Source organism: Protopterus annectens, chromosome 11.part0 (assembly GCF_019279795.1).
Source record: "Protopterus annectens isolate FY-2018-M chromosome 11.part0, PAN1.0, whole genome shotgun sequence".
Taxonomy (NCBI): domain Eukaryota; kingdom Metazoa; phylum Chordata; order Ceratodontiformes; family Protopteridae; genus Protopterus; species Protopterus annectens.
The window spans coordinates 834,919,866-834,947,216 of NC_056745.1; the positions used below are offsets into that span (position 1 = coordinate 834,919,866).

Here is a 27,351-nt window from a genome sequence, read left to right on the forward strand (position 1 = left end):
TTTTTATTTAGGCTGCAGCAGCCATAGAAGTAAAAGTTGGAAAATTCATTAACATATACATGTTTATTTTTTTATTTAGGACAGAGAGGTAATCGTCCGAGACAAAAAGACTGGCAGTGTTGAAACATTATGGAAAATATCACCTGAAACAAAACAGCAGAGGCTAAAAAGGTATACAGTACAGCCTGATGAACTGGAAGAATTTGAGTCACAGAGGTAAGGTTTTCAGTCTTTGTTTTGATTCCATTTAACACAGAAAGCTGAAGCAATTTTCAGAAAGGTTGGACACTGTGTTATCATGAACATCTGTCCATTTAAGTTTTATCACTAATATGAAATGTTATGTTGCTCTACATCTAACAAGTTCTGTGATTTAAATTGCTTTAAATAAGGGTAATTTGGGTGATACGTGTTTTTTGGCTGGGGAGTATTCCTCAAGAACTGAGGTAGAGCATTTTAAAGAACTGGGTTTAAATGTATGTGCACGTTTACAACTATCATGAGCTAGTTTGGTTATCATTTCCTTCCTGCAATTGTTTGCCTCTTGGAGACTAGTGTGTGTGTGTGTGTGTGTGTGTGTGTGTGTGTGTGTGTGTGTGTGTGTGTGTGTGTGTGTGTGTGTGTGTGTGTGTGTGTGTGTGTGTGTGTGTGTGTGTGTGTGTGTGCGCGTGCGCACGCAAGCACTCCACCTTACTAATGACTGAGTGCTAGATTTAATCCTCCCCCTTCCTCTTACCCTAACCTTTCATATTACCTTATAAAAAATCCTTTCCTTAACACAGCATCACTAAATAACTCACTCGAACACACAGCCAAACATTGCACACATGTACAGTACAAAAACTATCCCTTTACCTAACCAGCAAACATTCGCACAAACACTACTAACTCATTTACTTTCACATGCAACACACTCCCTGAAGTACTGACTTTGGCAATTCCTGCAGTCAGTGAAACCAATGCTTAGTGTGAAATCACAGCAGTTAAATCAGCTGACCGAACACCATTCAACTGGTGAAATTATAACTGTGTGATACAGTGGATATAAAAAGTTTACACACCCTTGTTAAAATACCAGGTTTTTGTGATATAAAACAATGAAACCACAATAAATCATTTCAGAACTTTTCCCACCTTTAATGTGACCTATAATCTGTACAATTCAATTGAAAAACAAACAACTCTGTTAGGGGAAAAAATATAAAAAATAAAAAATGTACAATATGCTGGTTGCATAAGTGTGCACACCCTTAAACTAATACTTTTTCCCTCCCCCTCCATAAGGCTATTAAGCTTTTTAACTCCCCTAAGCTCCACTCCCTCTGGACCACATAGGTCCTTTAAATTTTTATTATCTTTTTGAAAACAAATAAGGTTTTCTTATTGGGTTACATTCCTTGCTGGACATTTGATTTCATGTTTTTAGTGTAACTGATAGATGTTCTTCATCTCACATTGCTGCAGTCCTTACTTATGGGTAGTCCGCTGTCCTCGGTCGGCCCGAATACCAAAGTATTAGGCTGACGTCGGTCATGGGCGCCTAGATCTGACATCAGAGCGTCAGGGTATAAAGGCGCATGACCGACGTCATATCCTCAGTCTTTTTTGCCGCATGGTCCGATGCAGAAGCAGCGTTGCAAGTGCCGTTCGGCGTTCTGAAATTTTTCGTTTTCAGAGTTTCACCACTAAAAAGGTGTACAAGAGTATGTGGAAAATATTTTCTATGCGGGCTTGCAAAGAGAACATTACCCTTTTTCAACTTCTGTCCCAGATATACTACTTTTTCTTAGTCATCATTTCAAACAAGGGGCTAGTTTTTCCTACCATTAACTTACAGTTAGCAGCAATATCCAGTTCTCATGCAGGAGACCAGAACCTCTCCTTGTCTATGTCCAAATTATGTAAAGTCCTCATGAAGGGAGTTTTTTCTCAGACTTCCCATAAAAGATCCTTCCCCACCTTGTTATCTCGCCTTAGTTCTATAAGGTTTGACTCAAAACCCTTTGAACTGGCAAGCAGCTGCAATTTGAAATTTCTGTCTTGGAAAATTATACTGTTGATAGCTATAACATCAAGAAAAACAAATTCTGAATTACAGGCATTATCTGTGAAACCTCCTTGTATCATCTTCCACAAAGATAGAGTGTCCTTACCAACCAGTCCTTTCTTTATACCCAAGGTAGTCAATGAAGCCAATCCTAACAAATCCATTCAACTGCCAGTATTATTTCCTAATTTTTCAAATAAAGGTGACTATATGCTACACCTTCTTGATGTTCATCGATAATTACACTTTTATCTTCACAGAACAAAACAACATAGAAAATATGATCAGCTTTTTGTGTTCTTGTCCTCCAATCACCTGGGGCAAGCAGTTTCAAAGATCACCCTAGCTAAATGGATTACAGATTGCATTTCAATGATATATCACCAGAGAAGCTTAGATTTGCCTCACCCACTTACCCATTCTACCAGAGCCATGTCAACTTCAACTGCCATTTCTTCAGGATCTTCAATTGATGATATTTGTTCTTCAGCCACTTGGTCCACAGTACATACCATTGTTATGCATTGCAAACTGGACATTATTTCTAGAAGCAGAGCTTCCTTTGGTTCAACAGTGCTCCGGCATATCCGTCTATGAAAGCCACCTGAGAGTTATGGAGCTGGGGACTCTGAGCCAGTGGTGAGGAAGAATGAAAAGGACAGCATCAGATTTAAAAGTTATCTGCTTACCAAGTTCATAACTTGGCATCTATATTGTCCATTTTCATTCTTACTCAGCTTCCCCCCACCCACCCCCCTTCCAGTGCTCCTGGAATGTTTTCTAGATAACATAAGAACCCTCAGGTTCCTGGTTTGAACCTCTTCAGGAAAAGTGGTACTACCTTTGCTTCTAGAATCTATTGGTTGCTGAGGTTAGATGTTTGACTAATAATGCAGCAAATTCGATCTGAGGAGTTGGGAATGCCCTAGGGGGTTATAGGTAAAGGGAGGAGCATGAGTCTTGGATCAGACGTCTTGAATAATGTGGCCAAGTCAGATCCGAGAATCGGATCCTAGACCCAGTGGTGAGGAAGAATGAAAATGGACAACACCGTTGCCAAGTTGTGGTAAGTACATAACTTTTAATTCCTGATGGTGGTAGAAACATGGAGGTTGAATGAAAGACAGTCACCCACATAATTGCACTGGCCTCTTGTCATTATCTGTCTGAAGAGGCATACCATTCATGTGTGTGTGTGTGTGTGTGTGTGTGTGTGTGTGTGTGTGTGTGTGTGTGTGTGTGTGTGTGTGTGTGTGTGTACATCTGAAGAAATACCATGCATTATATTATTCAACTCTCTGAATGTCGTGGTGTTTTATTATATCAGATAAGATCACATTTGCATGTATTCAAAATATTTTGATAAATGCAATGTTCCAATCTTTAGTATCATTTTAACTATCAGACTCTCCATATATCTGTCTAGTAACTTCAATGGTCTTCCATATCTAGCTTAACTGACATGGTTACTCTCAGAGCATGTGATCATCATTTTGTGGCAGTTCTTGGTGGACTTCAGATTTTCATGGGAAGCAACTTGAAGAGTTTCTCCTTGAAACTTTTAATGGTCATAGGACACCATTTCATTTTCTCATAGCAGTACTGGTTGTGACAGATCTGGTTCCTTGTCTTCCTTCAGTATCGATATATTTGTGTTATAATGTTCAACTTTCAGTCTTCCCATGTGTCACATAAGATCTTGTTCCAGCCACTTCATGAGCAATTTCAGCTGATATTCTTTTGAGTTTTGTACTCCTACTGTTGTCCCCAATTTGCAAATTCAACAGTCATCTGCAGCTTTTATCATAGCATTTATATTTCTGTGGATTTATTTCTAGTATTTCTTTTGCTTTGTTTTGATTTTCATGCATTCATAGTAAAGTTGAACTAGATAATTTGCTTTCAACCTTCTGTCCAAGAGACTGAGTTCCTGGAATGGCAACAGGAGGTAATTTGCTGTTTAGCCCAAGCTGATTGATTGCATATCTGTCTCTAGGGGAGTACAGGTTGTGGTGTGTGTGTGTGTGTGTGTGTGTGTGTGTGTGTGTGTGTGTGTGTGTGTGTGTGTGTGTGTGTGTGTGTGTGTGTGTGTGTGTGTGTGTCTGTGGAGATTAGGATTCACACACTGGAACCTGGTGTGTCATGCAAAATCAGTGACATTTGAGTGGTATGGGTCTTTGCCTAAGCTTCAAGAGAACCAAGTTTAGTAGGTCAGAGAAGAGCAGCTGAGGTCGATGTGCCTATGGTGGAGGCATGTCAGCTGTGGCTGAAATGCCTCCACCACAGGTAGATGCAGTGTTCCCATGGTGACTGTTGCATTCCAGCTTTGGTGAAGACTGTTGGGACCTCATAGAGTGAAGGCTGCAGGTTCAGTCTGAGTTATAGACATGCAAGCTTATCAGTGGTTAAACTCAATGCAAGTTTGCCTCTTGAAGACTAGGACAGATAGGTCATTACCTTCCTACAATACTACAGTGTGATGGGATTGAGGCTCACCACCTGTTCAGAGCTCTCTCCTGGAAAAGGAGATAATTAAGGTCTAATGTACCTTCATGTGGAGTAACAACTATAGGTTTTGGGGAAAAGATTAAAAGCTATCTGAACTTTCATTTTTTATTGGGCAGATTCCCTTCACAGCACACCGCATAGGACTTTTTATCATTGTTTTATCACCATGCTTAGGTCCCTTCAGTGAAAGATCCCAGTAGGAAATAGAGCTCCCTTACAACTGCCTAACATTGCCAGAAATTATTCATTTGTGACTGCCAGTTGTTACTTCAAAGAAATAGTAAGGAGAGATGAAAGCTGCTTGTGGTATTTTGTTCTATCCTCAGTTTTGTATACTTTCATGGATAAGCAATACCCCACTGACCAATGTGAAAGCATAACTCATCCCTGTTTTTTCTTATAAAGAACTTTTGAAAAAGAATTTCATTAAATGGTTCATGTGCACTTTATGGCAATAGACTTAACCTTAGCAGGACATAGTTTCAGGATGTAAAACTGTGGTTGATGACTAGCTGTAAAACTGCAAGAAGTATGGTATCTAGTTATGCAGAATGAGACAAATTCCTTTCTGAAATAATGTCATGTTTGGGGACGGTAGGAAAAAATGGTATGAAATTCATGATTTGTGATGGGGGAAATGGAAATAAAAAATAAAACTTACAGAAGGATGACAACTCTAATCTATATCTAGGAAATACAGAGACTAAAGTAACTCTGGCATGAGGTTGTATTACTAGGTGGATGAAATAGACTCCTGAATTCATGTTAATCATTGAGCAATATAATATTTCTGGTCTTGAATTTGAATATTAAAAATGAAAAAAAAGTAAATAATAGTAGCCCTGATACCTTTCAGGCATTGAAAGTCTCCAGGAATGTGGAAACAACAGAAATCTGCAACAGCTCTATGCCAGTTGGTTTTAATACACACTCTTTTTCACTAATATGGCTTTAAGTCCATGTTTCAAAAATCACATTTTTTATTTAGGCTTCAGCAGCTATAAAAGTAAAAGTTGGAAAAATTCTTAACATATACATGTTTCTTTATTTTTCTTATCTAGGACACAGAGGTAATCATCCGAGACAAAAGCAGTGGCAGTGTTGAAACATTATGGAAAATATCACCTGAAACAAAACAGCAGAGGCTAAAAAGGTATACAGTACAGCCTGATGAACTGGAAGAATTTGAGTCACAGAGGTAAGGTTTTCAGTCTTTGTTTTGATTCCATTTAACACAGAAAGCTGAAGCAATTTTCAGAAAGGTTGGACACTGTGTTATCATGAACATCTGTCCATTTAAGTTTTATCACTAATATGAAATGTTGCTATGTTGCTCTACATGTAACAAGTTATGTGATTTAAATTGCTTTAAATAAGGGTAATTCGGGTGATATTTATTTTTTTGGTGGGGGAGTATTCCTCAAGACCTGAACTGAAGCATTTTAGAGAACTGGGTTTAAATGTATGTGCACGTTTACAATTATCATAAGCTAGTTTGGTTATCATTTCCTTCCTGCAATTGTTTGCCTTTTAGAGACTAGTGTGTGTGTGTGTGTGTGTGTGTGTGTGTGTGTGTGTGTGTGTGTGTGTGTGTGTGTGTGTGTGTGTGTGTGCGTGTGTGCGTGTGTGTGTGTGTGTGTGTGTGCGTGTGTGCGTGTGTGTGTGTGTGTGTGTGCGTGTGTGTGTGTGTGTGTGTGTGTGTGTGTGTGTGTGTGTGTGTGTGTGTGTGTGTGTGTGTGTGTGTGTGTGTGTGTGCGCGTGCGCACGCAAGCACTCCACCTTACTAATGACTGAGTGCTAGATTTAATCCTCCCCCTTCCTCTTACCCTAACCTTTCACATTACCTTACAAAAATTCCTTTCCCTAACACAGCATCACTAAACTCACTCAGACACACAGCCAAACATTACACACATGCACAATACAAAAACTATCCCTTTACCTAACCGGGACATACTTGCACAAACACTACTACCCCACTTACCTTCACATACAGCACACTGCCTGGACAGTAGTGACTTTCGCAATTCCTGCAGTCAGTGAAACCAATGTCCAATGTAAAATCACAGCAGTTAAATCAGTTGACCAAACACCATTCGACTGGTGAAATTTTAACTGTGTGTATACAGTGGATATAAAAAGTTTACACACCCTTGTTAAAATACCAGGTTTTTGTGATATAAAACAATGAAACCACAATAAATCATTTCAGAACTTTTCCCACCTTTAATGTGACCTATAATCTGTACAATTCAATTGAAAAACAAACAACTCTGTTAGGGGAAAAAATATAAAAAATAAAAAATGTACAATATGCTGGTTGCATAAGTGTGCACACCCTTAAACTAATACTTTTTCCTTCCCCCTCTATAAGGCTATTAAGCTTTTTAAGTCCCCTAAGCTCCACTCCCTCTGGACCACATAGGTCCTTTAAACTTTTATTAGCTTTTTGAAAACAAATAAGGTTTTCTTATTGGGTTACATTCCTTGCTGGACATTTGATTTCATGTTTTTAGTGTAACTGATAGTTTTTGCTGTATTTATTGAAGTGCACTTTTCAGTTTTCTCATTTCTGATGAAGTTCTTACAATTAAAGAATGAAAGCGCTCAAATACACTTGTTCTACTTGTTTCTTTTGTCTAGCTAATTTGTTCTGAAGTTTGATTTGATGTTGTCAGTCTTCACATAATCCTTAACTGTGGGCTCAATTCCAAGTCTTGGAACTGACTCGACCTTTTATTTCAGGTTGTGCCTTCCAAAATTTCGAGCTAGGCTTTTACTCATAATGCTCCTCTCAAAATTGCCTCAGATCTCGTTTGCCGTTTTGTGTGTCAGACACGTATGACTGATATCGAACTTTGGCTTACAGTTTAAGTATGTTTTTTTCCTTAAAAATATCCTTTTTTCTCTTTCATAAGTCTCTCTTTTATCTTTAGTGTCTTTTCTCTCCACCCGCTACTCTCATTATCTTAAATAGCGTGTGTGCGGATCTCTCTCTCACTCTACAACACTACCTTTGGTAACTCTTCCCTCAGTACCATTGTTGGTACTTCTTTATACCTAGTTAGGTATTCTCTCTTACTATCATTGGTATTTCCTTTCTTTTTTCCCCGTTTAAAAAAATATCTTTCTCTGTTCTTTTTCTGGTTGAGTGTGTGTATGTTTGTTTTCATTATGGCTGATAAGTTTGAATCCCCAGCCAAGTCATCTAAGGGCACTACAGGATTTAATAGGTGCCAGAAATGTGAGAGGAAAATGCCCAACTCAGACAGGCATGTCTGTTGTGTATATTGTCTAGGTACAGTTCACCTGCAGGAGAACTGTTCAATTTGCCATGGTTTTTCCACTAGGACACTCACCAAATGGAAAAACAAACTTATTCTTAAAGGACTGCTAAAAGGTCACTTTGAAGAGGCCATTTCTGGGTCCAAAATGGAAGCCAGTTCTTTATCATCATTATCATCATCCTCTTCTTTGAAAAAGCAACCTTTCTTGGTTCCTAGCACTTTGGAACCACATGAAAACGTTTCTAAGCAGCCTTCAGTGTCAGAGTTCCACAGTACCATATGGCAAAAAAGATTTGGCACCTACCAAGACTTTGGAGTTGACTTCAACTGCCTCGGCACCAAGAGATTCATCTGTACCAGAGCAGTCTGAGGTTATTTTTGTTCCAAGATCCAGATATTCTATTGACCCATTCAAGGCTAGACCACCGAGCCCCTTTGCTGATCCCAAACCCCCAAGGTTTCCTTCAACTGCTTCAGTTCGAGCCACCAAGAGTCTCTCTGAATCAGATATTATGAGGCTGGTGGATCAGCTCCTTATGGCAAGGGGATTGTCTTTGGTTCCTAGCCAAATCAGCACCGGGACCGGCCATGTTACAACACCATTCGTTATTCCTCCTCCACCTCCTTTTGAGTTATTGGAGCCCACGGTTCCAACATTGCTGGTTTCAACTGTCTCAGATCTGGTAGCAGCTTCGTTTCCAGAACCAAGGATTGCCTTGAGCGCCTCCAGGTTTTTGGTACCGGAGACCTCCCGAGGTCAAGACTCCCTGGCTGGTTCTGTGGTGCATGGATCGACTTCATTAATTTGGAGCCTTCCATGACTCTTGGTGCTTCAGCCTTCGCTGAATTGACCCAGACTTTGGTTTCGAGGGTCACCTCCTTGGTGCGGGGTGGGACCTCGGTTCCAAAGAAGTCTGTTTCGGTTCTGGGCTCCTATCCTCAAGACTCCCTGGCTGGTTCTGTGTTGCATGGATTGACTTCATTAATTTGGAGCCTTCCATGACCCTTGGTGCTTCAGCCTCTGTTGAATTGACCCAGACTTTGGTTTCGGGGGTCACCTCCTTGGTGCGGGGTGGGACCTCGGTTCCAAAGAAGTCTATTTCGGTTCTGGGCTCCTATCCCTCTACAGGGGGGGGCAGTCTTCTGAATCATGTCCATTGGGAACTCACAGTCTCTGCCATCCCTGTTGGGCCAGACTTCTACATCTCCTTGATCTGCACTTCCATCAGTCTCTACACTAGGACAGAGGGCACAAGAGCCCCAGGAAAGACCCTCTTTGGTAGTTTTCTCTTCAGACACTTCCCCAGAACATCCCTGTGAGGAAATACCTGTGAAGAAAAAGTGCAAGAGGAAGCACTTAGACTCCCCAGAGGAGTCCTTCATCGAAGATACCGACTTTGATGAAGGGGAAGGTTCCCCCAAGTTACCCTCTGATGATGTTTCCTTTGGGAACATCCTAGAGATCCTGAAGCAGGGGGTGGCTGGTCTATCCTCCAACCTTCTTTGGAGGAGTCGGTATACCTGGAGGACTTTCATATCCAACCTTTTACCTTTTGGATCTCTCCACCCACTGACAAGCTTATTAAACTGATCACTCAGTGGGCATGGATCCTTTCTGCCCGCAAAGAACAGCATTGGTCTAAAGGTATACCCGTGGCCACCATGGTGATAGTGCTAGCCACTAAGAAGGAATTTGCTAAGGAAAGTTCTACTAGCCATCTTCCTAACAAGGAGTCTAGGACTATGGGTAGGTTTGGGAAACATGTTTATGCTTCATCAACCTTTTCCCTCAGGTCATTGAACTACATAGCTCACTTTACAAGGTTCTTAATGAATACTCATGTTTATCTTGGATTTGTGGAGTAGGCATCTCAGCCAATGGTTGCATTATTCCTCTGTTTTTTTGTCTCTGTGTCTCTCCCTCTTTGCATGACTTGTATAGCAGACACATTTTAAATTGACAGTTTCATTCTGAATCTGTTTAGATCAGATTTATAGTTTATTGCTTTATACAAAGACAGAACTGAGGAGTTAGGGTCCATCCTCAGTTTGATAGCATTCCTGTTCTAACATCCACAGTACTGCTTGCTTCAGAAGATAATGCCACCATTGTAAAAGCTGCTGTGGAGATTTTCGCTAAAGATCTCTTGTTTAGCATAAGAAGGTTTAAGTACCAGATTCACAAGGTTCTGTAAATGATCTGGGATTGCCATATGTACCTTAGTAACTGGCATTGATGCCGGGTACCTATAACTTCATAGATTCTTTCTTTAGGTTCTTGCAAGCTGCCTGTTATTAATATTTTTTACTAAGTGCTGGCATTTTTAGTACTTATGTGTATTGGGTATCACTCCTAGAATCTTCATGTAGAAAAACCTAGGGGGAGGGTTACCATTTTCTCATTTATACAGAGAAACAAGTAGACATACATGAATAGATGTAAAGAAATAGGTGAAAGTTAGCTACTGGTGAACTTCTTTAAACCTCTGCTATTGTAGCACTACATAGTGGCAGTTGTGTTTTCATTTGTCAAAATCTTGGACTGGAATCTCTCACAAATATGAAGATACTTTGCAGAACTCTTCTTTCTTCAGGTGAGAATTCAGACATCTAGGTATCACAGTGCTATTTTATTTTCTCATAGCAGATTATCCTTTTCTTATTTCTGTTAGATACTGGCATGAGATGACTGAAGCTGTACTCCACAAAGATGATAAAAAGGCTGCCAATGTGCAATTCTTGATTGCGGAACAACAGAAAAAAGCTGCTAGCGAGAGGAAGGCTAAACATGAAGAATGGGTTTGCAGACTTTTTAAGAAGGATCTGACCACTGCGGAGTGGTGCTATAAGTATGCTGAGTAAGTTCTGCATGAAAAAATGGCATTCATTTATATACTGTCATCACAGAAGAGATTAGGCTGAAGATTTGACTTAGTCATGATAAGGACTTCTTCATGACTGGTGCTTGCTGACTTTTTTTCACTTTCATGCATTACACAGAACTCCAGCAAAGTATTTCTTTATTTCTTTGTTTAAATTGCTTCCGTGCCTGCCTGCTTGGTTTTGCTGAGCAGGGAACTTCAACTGAGTATGTTCTATTTTCTCTGATGACACACATAGAAAAGCTTTAGTGTAATGCATATAACAAAACTGTTACTGACTGCAATACATAGACTATACTTGCAATAACAAAGAATAATCTTAACATAAACATGTATATTCATAGCTTAACACAGCCTCTACCTAAACTAAAATACCACCAAGTATAAAAAGGTAGTGGCTCCATATTGAAATACTGGCACTCAAAATATCAAGTGCCAAAATGCAGAAATAAGAAAAAAGATCAACAATTCAGGAAAAGGGAGAATCTTGAATATTGCTTTTCTATTTTAAATGTCTTTTTTTGCAGTGGGAAGGCCCCAACATCCCCCAAATTTACATATACTAACTCTGAGATCACCGTTCCTCATAGTATAGAAAAGAAAATAGTCTGAAAAAGATGAAAGCACTCAACTTTTATTATAACATTAAAAAAATTAACCCTTATGGTTGGTGTTCCTTTTAGATCAGTGGTCACAAAAGTTAACTGGTCTGGATTTATGAGTTCTTAATAATCCGAGAAGTGGCCATCTTGGATTTAATATATGCAAGTCTGAGGGTTGGTAAAAGACATGACTTTAGTTTTATTTGCATTTACAAGATGACCTGATTCTGATAGCCATTTCTAGATAGTAGTGAAGAATGTTTGTTGCCTAGTATTTTTTGGTAGTAGTTCCATACCATCATTATTTTGGATAAACTGGGAAAGATTAAAAGCAGAGATTATTAAATCTTTGTGTAAGCCCCCTACAATCATTTTCCCAATTTGTAAAGCTTTCCAACATCAGCATGTTATGAACAGTTTGATAGCTAGCTTATGAATCAGTGGCTAGGACCAGAACCATACCTAACCTGCCCAGGTGAGCAATGGTCAGAGATGCTTATCTGTACTGCTTACATTTAATTGGTCATGACAGAAGGACCCAGTGAGAGAGACATTTTAAGACTATTCCTGAGATAATGAAGGCTAAAGCTAGTCACTGTGCTGTGTCCTGAATAAAGTCGATGATGGGATATGAACAGGAGCCTGTGATCATTTAGATATGAAGTCAGTTGCTTGTGTACACATCTCTATAATGCATTTGATAATGGGGATAGTATAGCAGCTGGTTGGTGATTTGATATAGCTTGGTAGATATGCTTCTTCTAAGGAGTGACACAGTGATAAATGTCTTCCAGCATGTGGAAACAATATTTTTGCTGTTGATACGAGATATGAAGTTCCTTTTGTGACCCAGCTAAGATAATTTGCAGGAGATATTGTAGACAGAGGACTTAGATTTGAATATGATGAGTAATTTCTGTGGAAGAGAGGTAGAAATATAGGTAAAAGTAAGGGTGGTGATTTTTTCTCTATTTACTGATGTTTGAACTGCATGAATGAGGAGGGGTGAAAGGGATAGAGCCATGTTTAATTCATTTTCATTGAAGTTTTTAGATATGCCTGGCATAATAAGGCTGGAGAAAGGACAGGGTCGGAATTATTTTTTTTTAATGCTGCTTTTGCAGAGAAAGGACATTTGTTTTACTGAATATTAGAAAGGACTTAACTTTGTAAATTCACACTACTAGGCTAAGGACCAAGTTTTTTTATTTAGTTTTTTTTTTTGTCTAAAACACTTCTTCATTGCTGTATTTCTAAGATGCATCTGTGTTATTTTCTGTAGTGACCTAGGGTACTGATTTAACTTAAATTTTTATTTACCTGATGGGAGCTAGGTTATTAAGTATATAAAGGAAAACCCTTTTAAAATAATCTACAACATTGTCAGGAATACCTGGACTGAGCAGGGTCTATTGCAGCTTTTAAGCAGTGTTATGAATTTTTTACATGTTAAAGTTCCTCATATTTCTTTTCCCTGGAAAACCTTTGTAATATTTGTGTCCTAATATGGCCCCAGACTGTTGGGACAGGATAGCAATTATTTAAGTAGTATACCATGACCCCGAACTTAGCTAGAATATCCACATTTGAAGTTAAAAGCCTATCAAGGATGCTGTAATTACCATTTACTTTGTCAGTATGAGTGATTCTATTGATAAGTTATGACAGTCTGAGGATAATGAAGGAAGGGATCAGTGACTGAAACCAGTGAACCAGGTGACATTGTAGTTACATAGTATCGGTAGCAGCTGTTAGAAGGAGTCATAGCGAAAATGTATCCTTTGGATGATTTGGGCATCTTTGGAAAAATGTACATACAGCAGATTTAGATTTCAAATCAGTAATCCTCACTTTTGCTATGAAGGCTTCAGTGGCATGTATGTTGAGTAGCTGAATTAGATTTTGGTTGCAGTGCATGGTGATATGGTAGATAATGGCTACACTGGCAGACACTTTGGGGGTCCTATGCAGTTCATGCCTTTCAACCTCTTAGAGCAAGAAATCTAGACAAAGCCACAAATAATGGGGGGACAAAGAACCAAAAATAGGGACACTTTTTAAATATTACCCCTACAAACTCAAATTCTTGATAGAATAACAGGTACTGCATTAGCATGAATTTTCTGAAAGGTGTGAAGCCTAAAACTCAGTTGTCTGCCATTATTTTCTGACTTCAGTCCTAAATGATTTGCCACTGACTTGCCAGAAATCCACAATTTTATGAGAATAGACCAAAAATAGGCAACAATCTGGACATTCTGCAAAGCTCTGGACAGGTGAAAAGTATGATTTGCAGGTGTATAATATAATCCACTGGTAAGAGTTCATGGTTAGCAGAACATGGCTTGAATCATGTCTGATTTTCAAATACAAACCTGATGTGCAATACATCAGTCAGTTATGGAAGAATGGGACCTTGTTACTGGGACCAAAGGCTTTTATACTTATGATTGTTGGCTCAGAGGACTTATTCCAGTAAGCACTTGTAGGATTGAATAATGCTGTATTGTCAGTGGTTGTGCCTAAATTAGGGTGAAGGTCTCCATGTGCAAGGCATGATTTTTGAGACTATTTAATTTTGCTGTTTATAATGCTGAAGTAAATCTTTGGTTCTGTGGCTTCAAGTTCTAACAACAGAACTGTACAATATATTGGCTGAAAGAGCTACAAAAGGAACTCGATGCATTGCATACTTTTTATATTTGTATTACAGATGTCTTTGGTAGACAAGAAGTTCCACAAATTTAAGTTGCCAAGGACACAGTATAGTAGTTGGTGCAGAGTAGGGAGATGACACCATTCGTGAGAGATAGGCTCATAAGACTGGAGCAAGAATTATCTGAGATCTATAAATACACCTAGTTTAGGGAGGGTGGGTAGGAGAGCTGAACTATCATCTTCTGCACACCAAGGTATGGAGGCATGTCACCCCTCAAAGAGATGTATTTTTTTCCAAAATGTTTAGCTTTGTGAGGTGTCTTAGTGATCTGTAAGCCCTGGCAACTTTATACAAGAATGTCTATGGTAGGCCTTTCAAGTTGAGTGTACTTACAGCTTAGTACAAGAAATATTGTTTGTGCTTAGTCTGTATTATCAAAGTCTTATATGGCCCACAGTTGGGCCCTGCTGTGACCTTTTCAGTATTATTAACTGTTCACTTTTTAAGTCCCTGTGGTAATGCAGGGACTCTTTAGGCTAGGTTTAGATTTCATTTTATTCTGCACAGCAAAAACGCAAATAGATAAGTAGGTTAAAACACAAGACAATTTGGCTTAATCATGTTCAAATTTTAAACAGGAACAGGAAAGTGTACCATAAAAATATCGGTTTGTTCTCCGGTTGTGTTCTTAATATGCCTTCTGTAATGGATCCACTAAGAATAATTATATTTCATATAATCACCACATTAATTCAAACCCAAAACATCTAAAACATTGGGAAGTTGCTAATCAGAAAAGCAACACACCTAAGATCACAAAAATATCAAAAAAAAAACTGTTTTTCACCCCCCGTGGGGTTAAGCAATATATCTACAATCACACTGTCTCAGGGAAGAGACAGAAAACATGATGAAAATGCAGCTTGTACTTTCTCACTTTTCCCTGGGGATGGCAGAAATGACAGGTCACTAGCAATCTTCTTGGTTCAACATTCTAAGTGACAGTAAACTATCATGTGACAAGCAGTAGGGCTTTTGTCTGAAGGTATGGTGCTTCTATGGTGTAGTGGACCAGTGTCTTGAAATAATTTATAGTGTAAAAGGGTTGAGATGATAGGCAGCTGTAAAATTTACAAAGAAAAATTAGAGCACGCATGAACAGGTAATAGTAATAATAAACATATGCTAATAATGAAATAATTTTGTATTGTTTTGAGAGAGGGAATCTAATTTAGTAACTGTTGTAACTGAGCATAATTACACACCTTGGGTTAGTGATAGGAATTATATGATGCACCTATTTCCTGAGGGGACATTTCATGGTTTGTGAGTGACTTTGTTTAGTTGTAGCAGATTAGCCAAACGCATTTCTGTTCTGGTAATAGGGCAGGAGCTAATATGTTGCTCAGCTTTGGATTTGTAATAATATATTATTTGTGATTAAAATAATATTATGTTTCTTTCTTTCTGGAGCTTGCTAACTTTAAAGGTTATGAGCCTATTTGTGATGTGGTTAGATGAACCACTAACTGGTTGTTTTCATTTGCTCATGGGAGTATCTCCAGAAAATAATAGCACCTGTTTGGTGTTACTTTCTTCTGAGTTTGAGAGTTTACAAGGTTTCTTCAGAAACCACGAGGTTATTTAAGTTGCAGAACTATGCAATGAGCAAAAAAGGACAATTGATGGTGGGCTGGAGTGAAATCTCAGGTGCTGAGCACTTGTGCAACATATTTATGTATGAATCTTGGTAGGAAGAGCAAAAGAAATGTTAGGGAGTGTTCTCTGATTTTAGGTCACGGTGGATTGTTGGATGGGCTACTTTACATTCACACCTTGAATAGTCAGAGTGGTAGTAATTCATTCAGCTTGGCCTATTTGCTGCAATAGCTAAAATATGCTGTTTTGTAATATCTAACAAACTGAAAAGCTTATTAGAGGGAAATAAAGATATTTTGATGTGATACATCAAAAATAAAATAAGATGCCTGGCATAGGAACTCTACTTATACTGGAGTGGATTTGGTTATATAGATATATAACATACAAAATAACCACCACTGATGAATACATGTGCATCAGTACCACTGAATTGGGGCAGCTTATATGTGTGTGTGTATACTTAATATTTAATTGCGAGAACACAAGCATCTGTAAACCTTGTTTCATTTTAAAACAACCAGTTTATGTCTGTTGTAATCACAAATTATAGGATGAACCCTAAAAAGATATTACAATAAAAAGCTGATATGAAATTACATATAGATGCTGCATTAGAAAAACACCAGCAGTTTGGTGAAAGGCATTGCATTTCTGAAGGCCTATCTGAGAAATGCCTGCATGTTTATTATCATTCTTACTATATGTTTATATGTACAAGAACCAAGGTTTTCTGACATTTACTCATTATGTATTACAAGTATTGGTTAGTCCCACAATCTGCCTACTAAGGACATATGTCTCTATGAGGACATAGGCTGAATGAACTGAAGGAAGTGATGAACAGTGTGAGATATAGGGGTCTACTTCTAAATTCCATTGCCCAGAAGATCGACATTTAAAATCCAAAGATAAACTCGAATGTGAGATTTTTACAAGGGTAAGTAAACACTTGGCCAAATGGAAACAAAATTCATGCCAAGGTAAGTAAAATCACCTAGGTGCCCCTACACCCCCCAACTATATATATATATATATATATATATATATATATATATATATATATATATATATATACCAACTCTGGTATCGCACTACAGTGGAAAAAAGGGCATGTTGAGCAGTGTTTACTTACCCTAGTAAAAATCCAATGTTTGAGTTTCTGCAGTTTCATGATTTTTGTCTCAGGATTTTAACTGTTGATCTTCTGGGTGTTGGGATTTAGAAGTAGCCCCAAGTATAAGGAGGCTTGTGTCACTTAAGGCAGTGTCTATGTAGGTTTGAGACCCATTTTGCTTCCTCAGGCAGATTGTCATAGAGTTCATGTAAAGATATTAACTAGTTAAGAAAGGAAAAAAAACGGTAAACAGGTTGGCAGCAGTTTCTACCCTCTATGAAAACCATATTATGTTTTTAAGTTGACTTGCTTTCTCCATAATAGACATTTTAGTAAGGATATTTTGATGGGTAATTTACAGATACAGAAAATATTTTACCGATACTGTGCTGTTAATCGTTCATAGTAGATTGTTTATAACTTACTTGTCTCCTAACCTAGAGTCTTGATTAATACTTATTTGCTTTCACAGTTTCAGGCCATGGGATCCACTTTGTGATTTAATGCAGTTTGAAAAAGATGGTATTATCCAGACCAGAGTCAAACATCTGACTCCAGTGGTAAGTTATTGCATTGTACTTAGTCTCAGTAACCAAGGGGAACGCTGGAAGAAGTGCTTATCCTGCTTATGTGAAGTGGGTTTCCAAACAAACACTTATCAATTAGTTTAATCTCACAAATGATCTGCAGAAATGCAGAAACTGCAGATTTTTTTTGCTTTTAGAGTCTAGACAAAGATTATTACTATTAAGTATTTTGATACTGTATGCTCTTTACTTGTAAAGAAATAACATTTCTGTGTAAGTATCTGAAGACATTCTGTAACATAGTGCATAAATGTTATGCTGATGACAACTAAGTCAGTGGTTTTGCATTCATCTGTCATTTCTTACAAAGGATGAACAAAGTAAATCTGTTTGGGTACTCTCTGTACATGAATTTAATGTAAAAAAATAGTAGTTATGAAAAGGTTAATCCATTTCTGCCACTTTGTAACTGTTGCACAATTTTAATTTTAATCATTTCAAATTTTGCAGGGTGGTCCTCCAAAAATTGAGAAAAAATATAGTTACAAACAGAAGTGCAAAATGAGTGACCACTCATTTCCAAAACATGGCCTTCAAGATGCTTCTGGTAGTGAAGGTGAGTGGTATTTATCTCTTTTAGCAGGGGCTGTCATTCATTCCCCTCCTCGGCATCTATCTGCATTCAGACTGTCAGCCATCTTTCATTAACCACCAGGTTATTTTATACCACTGTGGGTACTACACTTTTTTAATTTATTTTCAGTAAAGCAGGGCATTCTATAATGTTATTGTAGCTGCAAGTCATGATGAGCAGGAACGTATATCCTGTGTCAGTCTTAACCATTTATTATAGTTAGTTATATGCATTCCTTCAGAGATTCAGCAGAAATTAATAGGACATAACAGTGTCACACCACCTGACATCACTATGCTAGTGACACAGACACAGAGTGTGTGAGACATACCTCCCAACCTCTTAGAGCAAGAAATTTGGACAAGGTCATGAATGAAGGTGGTACAAAGGTCCAAAAAATAGGGACGATTTTTAAATGCTTATCTTACAAACTTAGAGAGTTGATAGAATAACAGCTTTTGCATTAGCATGAATTTTCTGAAGGGTACGAAGTCTAAAACTCAAATGTCTTTCATTATTTTCTAACTTCAATCTTTAATGATTTGCCACTAATTTGCTAGAAAAACACAATTTTATGAAAACTGGACCAAAAATATGAGGCAACAATATGGAAATATGCAAAAATCTGTACAGTTGAGAGATATGGTGTGAGATCACTCCTCTCACTGATGCAATATTACTATTATAACTCCACCTTCTCACCCAGTTAGGCAACTCTGTACTGAATCAGCCCCAGGTTCAACACTTCCTACTATCCAAGCCATTACATTCACTACAGTCTCTTTGAAAATAGACTTTCTCATAGGCCCTGTTAGAAGAGACCAAGTTAGAATCATTTGTAAGTAAAATAATCTTGTCCTCCAACCTTTCTCCTGTGCCTAAAATACATGCATTAAAAAATAAAGAATAGAGCTTAGCATTAACTTTGTGCTAATCAACATTTTCATACTGAAGGTCTTGCTAAAGTCCAAGAACTCTACTTCATTTGGAACAATCCTGATCTTGTCCATATTCTTTATAACAGAGACATACTCATTATGAGATTTGACTAATCAGACCATAGACAGAATTAACCAGTTACATTTTTGCAGGTCAGAATAATGTATCTAGCCAGTATCATTAAAAATTCAACCTCCAGTCAGTATTTCTATTTTAATGCACACGTTGTGACAGTCTGAGAAGGAAGGAAGCCACTTACTGTTTATTTTCCCAGCAGTGAAGTCTGAATCGTCAACATATCTTCAAAAAGCTAACTTACCACTATAGAATGTTTTCCACGCTTAAGGTTTACTTCAGTATTTTTTCTCCTCAAATTTTAAATTCACCCCATATCTATATTGTCTCTTAGCAAGAAATATACAAGACTGGGGGTAGCAGGAGGGGAGGAAAAATGTCTTGCTTTTTGAATATATGTTATTTAACTCTTGTTTATTATGTTAAGTAATAGTGGTTCCAAAGTTGTTGACTAATGAATGTTCTGAAAATGTAATTTTTCCTCCTCAAATTTTAAGGTTTACTTCAGTATTTTTTCTCCTCAAATTTTAAATTCACCCCATATCTATATTTTCCCTTAGCAAGAAATGTACAAGACTGGAGGTAGCAGGAGGGAGGAAAAACATCTTGCTTTTTTCAGTTGATTTTTGAATATATGTTATTTAACTCTTTTGTTATTAAGTTAAGGAATACTGGTTCCAGAGTTGCTGACTATTGAATGTTCTGAAAATGTGATTAATATTTCACATTGTGTAGCAGCTGTTTTTCTTTCCTTGACCACAACTGTGAGTTTACTTCATAGATGATTTATTATGTTCTGCTAAGTTGCAGTTGATATGGAGTAGGACCCCCTATTTTCAGTGGCATGCCTCCTACAACAGATCATGGATGTATGATGTGGCACTGGACCTTCCACTTGAGCTCTAAACTCAGCTGGCATAGTGCTGCTGATTTCCACAGAATTATAGAGACTGTAAGTTCAGCAAAGTAGGTTGGAAAAGAAATGTCCTTGGAGTAGAGAACTCCTTTAAAGGACTGTTTGAGTCAAATGGCTTCAGAAGAAATATTTTTACAATGGTAGCAGAGTTCTCAGCACATCGCTTTCAGAAGTGCTCAGACTGTCATTTAATAGGTTTGAGGGATGCTTTCTTTCTCACTAAGTCACTTCCATATGAGATCATCCCTTAGTATCACTGGTGAAAAAAAATCTCCTTTTACACTGCCTTGGGCCCCTGACATAATATACCATATTTTTCCCTCTTGGGACAAGTGCCATTTTGGAGACTTCACCTCTTGCTGCTTTTTCTCACATTCTCTTCAGTATGGTATTTAGTGCCTTGTCAGGTTCTCAGGCTGTAAACAGCCGAGATTCTAGGAAACCTGATGCAATCAGTGGTAATACTGGGCTTGTTAGGGGGATGTGGCTAGCAGTACTTCTGTAGGGCTTCTAGCATGAATTGTTCCCTGGGTACCTGGCAGCTCTGTGCTATTCTTAATAAGGTACTATCAATGACCCATGCAGATGGCATTTCTCAGGCCTTCTAGTGTGGAAGTTTGTGGATATTTTTCACATTCATATGCTAGACAGTTTACTTTCTTCTAGCATAACTTTTCAGAAGTTTACATTGAAAAGAGTTTTCCTCCCAGTGTGTGCTCATTTAATAAACTTGCACAAGGATGGCCAAAATCTCTTTTCTGCCTGTACCTCACAAAGGCAATCTCATGTTATTAGGGGCCCTAGCTGTTTCTGCATTGTCAGCCTGCCCTGATGCCATTGATTATAGCAAAAATATCAGCTCTAGGTAACCCTGTCTGTACAAAAGCCTTGAACTGATTCTTTGGGTTATCCCTGTGTTTCTCCTTTTGTTAGAACCAAGATGCATTCTGTAAGGTTCCTTGTTTTATTTTGAGAATATTGGACTAAGTAAATGTATCATTCATTGCTCATCTGTGAGAAACTTGTGCCTGACTCCAAGTCCTTTGCTGAAAACATACTTTTCTCAGATTGTTATTCCCATTCGTTTAGCCATCCCCCTTCTCCTATAAATTTCTAGATCTTTGTGGTCAGTGATGTGGAATCGTGAGAGAGAACAGTTGTGGTTATTTTATGTCATTTCTAGCACTAACTTTGGGTGGCATGATGCCAGGGAATCTTCTTGGACTAGGCTTATATAGGCTCCAGGGCCATTAGCCTAGTGCACACCTATGAACCTATGAACCTATAATATTCACTGTATTATATTTTGCAGATCTGTTACTATATGTAGGGAAGCAGGAGTGAGGAACATATCCATAGTTGTTTGTGATACATACCTAATTTCATTGCTGGATTTCCTCCTGCCTGTGCTGAATTAGGTTTCTCTTTAGTGCACTGGATGTAGTTATGCTAATACGAATATAGCATTCCCTGAAAGAAAATTCTTTGTGATGCCTGTTTAGTCTTAGTTAATGAAAGGGTAATCACACAATGCCATCTCATTTAGCTGACTGTTATTGAAAGCACACTTCATTTTATTTTTTGATTAACAAATTTCCCACAGTTGAGGTCTGCATTCAAAATCCACTTCTGTGGTACTGCATGTGGTAGTAGCCTCTTATCTTAGTGTGTACATACACACACACACACACACACACACACACACACACACACACACACACACAGACATGCACGCACATGGGCGTGCTCATGCACAAGCATACACACATGCATGTGCACACACACACACACACACACACACACACACACACACACACACACACACACACACACACACACACACACACACACACACACACACACACACACACACACACACACACACACACACACACACACACACACACACACACACACACACACAAACACACAAAATAAGCAAAAACAAGACCAGGAAGTGACTGTGACTTAGACCATAAGATTCTTATCACAAAGAATAGACCTAGTTTGTCATATTGCCCAGAAGGTGTCAAAAAGCAATACTCCAAACAGAAAAAAGATTAAGAAGTCAAAGTGGCTGTCTGTAGAGGCTTCAGAAGTGGCTGAGAAAAGAAGGATTACAAAAGGGAATCAGGTTTCTCAATTGTACTTTTCCTCCACAGTGAAGATTTCTTTACTGTGGTGGTGGTGGTGGGGTAGCTGTAGGCTTTGTTACCCTGAATTTCATCTTTCTCTTTCTAAAGGAAGAGTGAAGGTCTTCTTGCCATGTTTATCCAATAGACTGAGACTATACTGATGGCTGTCTTTCTTTTTGCAATCAGTTCTTTATTAGTATACTGACAGTTGACTACTGTCTGTGGCACATCACTATTCCAGTTAACCTTATCTGCAGGCCTTTACGTCTTTCTGAACCTGCCTTCATCAGATTGTACCTTCTGGTAATTATGTCCAAGAAGCTCCTATGAACTTGGTCTTTATTCTTCTCCATCATGTTATTAACACAGTAGGACACTAAGACAGCAAGGCTACATATTGTTGCCACTGGTGGCAGCTAAACTATGGGGTACTAACACCACTACAGGCCCCACTGTGTACATTTTCACCAGATCCTAAGTTTTGTTGCACTCAAGATTCTGTCTTGGTTCAAAATTCATTTATCAGAGACAGTAACTGGCAGCACATCTCTCCAAAAGATTATCTCTTCTCTTTACACTTCTATGAAAATAATCTCTTTACTGAATTCTCAGAGGAGGAGGCACAAAAATGTAGGGAGGCAAATTCCAAGGCAGCATCATTTTCTTTATGTTTTCCAAGCAAAGGCACATACCTCTTCTTTGAGGTACTGCTGCCAGGGTATCAGGGATTTGATTACCTATTCAGATTAGGAGTTTACACATTTCATCTCTGCTAAAACCCAGTAGCAGCTGCTGGAATATTTGACCTAGCCTGATCCTCTTCCTGAGGTCATGTTACATATATTGAGAGTCCTTAATGAGGCTGTAAAATAGGGTCAGTGGAAGACAATAATGATGCTTTCCTTGCAGTGCAGCATCCTTCATTAATTCAGTAGTGTGCACATCAGCCCAGAAAAATTAACAATGCTGACAACCTGTTTAAGAGGATCGATTCTTGGAGACTAAGGTTTGAGAATATTGAGCTCAAAGAGTGGCAATACCAACCATCTACTCCTTGCAGCCAGATGTAGGTCTTTCCTTCTTGAGGAAGCAGGGTCACTACTTTCTTCTCTGAAGAAGGTCATAGCAAAATCAAGTTCCCATCTATATCTGATAAGCTTATGGCCACCACTACAAATTCCATACGACCTTTTAAATACGTGTGGGTCACCTTTGGCACTCTAAGGACATACATGGCTTAGTGTGCCAGTGTTATTCATTCCTATGAAACTCCATCAGGAAATAGTTAAAGCTACATTCCAAACCTCAGGTATTTGGCTGTGACTTATAAAAAAGATGGCAGAACTTTAAGACTGTTCTTAAGAGAATTCCATTTATTAACTTTATTATTCAAAGAAATTCCAGGTTCTTTAAACAGAAAGGTTTCAAAAAAAGATACCATTCATAAAAACTCAACTTCAGAGAAAACAGGATCAACCAGCCAGATAGCAGCTCAGTCTGGATTGGGAAATATACCTCACAAGAAGGAAAGCCTTAACACAATCTCATTTTATAAGGCATTAGAGCACCATCACACTAGAAAACTGAGTTCTGTAGTTGGATCAGATTTATGCTCTGATGTGTTTTCAAGGCTACTTTCGCTCCTATTATGTTTCCATCCTGAGAGAATAACTGCTGAACCTTCCGTCAGGGAAACCAGTACCCTGCTGAAAAAAGAGGCTCGAATGCTAGTACCAGAGAACAAAACAATGAGATTTTATTTTTATTTATTTATTTTTTTTTTTTGTGGAGCGTGAAGTGAAGAAAATACTGCCAGGAACCACCACGATAAAAAGAGATATAATTTTTATTTTAAAACAAACAAGCGCTTTCACGCATTAATGCGCTTCATCAGGTTACAACTTACACAAAAATGAACCCCTTTATATAGTAAAACCAACATCAATTAAGAAAACAATTTATCAATTGTTCAATTAATTAAAACATAATTGCTATGGTGGAAACACCCATTTTCTATGTCATCTCAGTAGCAAGTCAAGCATTCAGTTACCAGCATAGAAAATATTTTTCACATCTTTGAAAATAGTTCTAAATGCACAGTAGTAAAGCTTCATAATTTATAACGCCGATGACATCCATTTCTGTAGTAATTCTCAATCACATAATGTGGCGTATCAGAATACAATTTATATGAAGCTGCATAAGCTAGCTGATGCACACTGTTATTTTAAATAAATAAGTAAATAAAACAGCCTAAATTCGCTGTCAGAGATCGATGAAATTGCATCCTCTGAATTACGCTGTTCTAAATATAACGAACTAAGCAAAAAATCAAAAATAAGATAACAAGTGATGTTTATCATTACTGTTGTTCCTCAACATATTTAGTGAGATCCATCAAGAACAGACAACGTTAGAACATCAATGTGAGTGTTGCATTTGAAAACTACACTATTTATATTTTAGTCACCTCTTGGTGTAGCGCCTACCATAGAAACCATCAACAAATGTAATGCATTTGTATAATGAAAATAAGACAACTACCTATGAATGCTTCTTACTAACATTAGTACCTATGGGTACTATTCCTATATAACAACAGAATAATAAAATTGTTAGTTAAAAATGTCATTCCATATGTTTAAGGACTATAGAAGCAATGTATATCTATGTTGAAATCAATAATATAGTGTGCCAAACGTAATGACACTCACGCTGTTTATGTAGCACGAATCTCATAATATAAGAGAATTACACACGTTAACAAAAGAATCTATAGTCAGCAGAACATTGATAATGTCCTGCTACAATATTGGATGGTGCATAATAAAAAAGATAAAATATATACCATCTAATAAAAAGAAAAAGAAAATCACTCTTGTAACAATAAAGAACTATCTGTTGTATTTCCAAGCGTGGAGTAGAGTCATCACAGATCTTCCACGCTCTAAATTAATAATTCGAGTATATATTAAGCGCAAAGGAGACATTCATAGACGAATCTCCAGGATTCTATATATATATAATATTCCATTTAAATCTATATTTCCAGCCTACCTCAGTAAGACTCATGCTTATGAAGGAGGCGAAGGGTGTAATTTGTCTTAATTATAGGTATAGCGCTAATGAAGAAATATATAACATTAAACATAATTATTAAGTATTACCATTTAACATTAATTTAGATGTGCACATAGTTTCATTGCTAACACTAAATTACATATATCTTATATAAACATTTAATAGCTGAATATGAAACTTCAATGGTTGCTTGGTTTAACAAGGGAGTGGGCTCCCCATAGAGCACACAACGGGGCTTGAAGAGTCAGCTTCCCGATATAAGTCAGGTATCTTCCACGGGTGTTTTCATGGCCAGTATAAATAATGTATACTAAGAGTCCCTAATAAATCTATATATATAAAAAATGTTATGTCTGTATTTAATTACATTCAATGGAACAATGTGTCAGCATGCTATTTTTTATCAGAGCATGAAGCTGCTAATTTGAAGCAACCATAACGTTGGATTCAGCATGATCAAGAAATATAGTCAACAACCTAAGGCAGATCATAATATCAATGCACAGTACTTAAGTAAAAAAGGACAATGGATATATACAAAGTAACCCTTAGGCCATATACTTGTGAATATGCCAATAAGAATATTATATTAGACCTGGCACTGTGATACTGACTTAACTCCAGTGATATTTATATAAAGTTAATAAAACGTAATTAGCAAACATGCTTAATTATATAATGTTAGAAGCCATTTATCACAATATTTACATAGCCAAGATATAATTATACGTTCAGCTGTATTATAAGCTAAGATGTTCTTATAAGTCCAAAATACATTACAAATAGAAAAATAATAATACTGTTTCTATTATAGGGTCATTGAGATATTATAAGATCTTAAAGCGACCCTAATAAAGCAGGACGTATATTAATGGTAGTATTAAGCCCCGGGGGTACATGTGCTTTTAACCTTAGAATCCATTTGAGCTCGAACATTTCAATGGTACCAGTGTGATCTCCCTCTCTCCTGTTCTGATTAATAACTTGTAGTACCTGAAAGCTAAACCTATGTCCAGGGCTCTCATTGCAATGTATGGCTAATGCACTGGTTAAGTTGCCCTTTCTAATATTGTAGACATGATTGTAGACTCGATCTCTGAGCCTTCTAGAAGTCATACCTACATAGTAGCTGTCGCATTGATCACATTTTGCATAATAAATAACATTTTGAGTATTACAAGTTGCATAGAAAGTTGCTCTAAAATTAATATTGATGCCCGGGACCTTCAGAACCTGTTCCTTATTTATAAATACACATATAGAACACCTACCACAGGCATACGTGTATAACTGCTGAACCTTCCGTCAGGGAAACCAGTACCCTGCAGGAAAAAGAGGCTAGAATGCTAGCGCCAGAGAACAAAAAATGAGATTTTATTTTTATTTTTTATTTTTTTTGTAGAGCATAAACGTGATCCTAGACCTAGTCTGAACTTACTGAACCACAGCTAGTGTAAACAGTGTACAGAAATTCAGGATATTTACAGTGTAGTTGCTAGCACCATTCATAAACCAAGGAGACGCTTTCAAGACTAAATACATAGGACACAACTATGCATCCTAATTAAGCCATCACATGGGAGATCCTAACATTTAATTGGGGAAAATGCAAGCTCTGACATCAAGGCCCTCCTTGATAGGTCCTGTGGTTGGGGTTATTCTGCTCGTCAGTTGGCACTCAGCATCTTTTTATAGAAATTACTGCACTCAGGAACAGAGATGTATCAATGATGATCCACATTAGTAACAACTTGAAATGTTGGGGCCCACTAGAATGAGTCCTGAAACAATGGCAAAGAAAAAAAAAAAAAAAAAAAAGAATTTCGGATACTCCTTCTCAGATGGCCATTTCTGAGGATATTCCCTTTTTTCAAGTTATGGTGATCTCAGAGTTGGTTTATATAAGTTTTTTTTTTTTAAAAAAGAAGTTTAAAGGAGAAGAGTGATATTCAAGATACAGTCTTCTCTAGTTCTCTTGCATTTTTTTTCCAAAAATGCCGACATTTCAATAGGGAATCTGACACACACTTCTTGACCTCACATATTAACAACCTAAACGCTTCTGGCCCTCTCCTCACCATACACGCCCACTGTTTCTTTTTGCCACATGCAAAGTTCAGAATTTGGTCTTTGCTTTGCTGGTAAACTTTATTGCATCTGCATGTTCTTTTTTTTTTTTAATGGAGGAAATAAGCTCATCATAGGACCACAGATGTGTCCACTTTGAGATTCTGATTGGAGGGTTTACAGCAAGATTGCCTCCTAGACATAGAACTATGATAT

General features: G+C 37.8%; 1 protein-coding gene across 1 annotated transcript in view; it reads left to right on the plus strand.

Moving 5' to 3' along the window:
• LOC122815001 (oxysterol-binding protein-related protein 8-like) overlaps window positions 1-26,520 on the plus strand; it is a 170,377-nt gene extending 143,857 nt beyond the window's left edge. The window contains exons 12-16 of the mRNA XM_044087256.1: window positions 80-216; window positions 10,515-10,700; window positions 17,234-17,321; window positions 17,799-17,904; window positions 26,471-26,520. Coding sequence (XP_043943191.1) covers window positions 80-216; window positions 10,515-10,700; window positions 17,234-17,321; window positions 17,799-17,904; window positions 26,471-26,520 — 567 coding nt within the window. The remainder of the gene's footprint in view (window positions 1-79; window positions 217-10,514; window positions 10,701-17,233; window positions 17,322-17,798; window positions 17,905-26,470) is intronic.
• The last annotated feature ends 831 nt before the right edge of the window (window positions 26,521-27,351 follow it).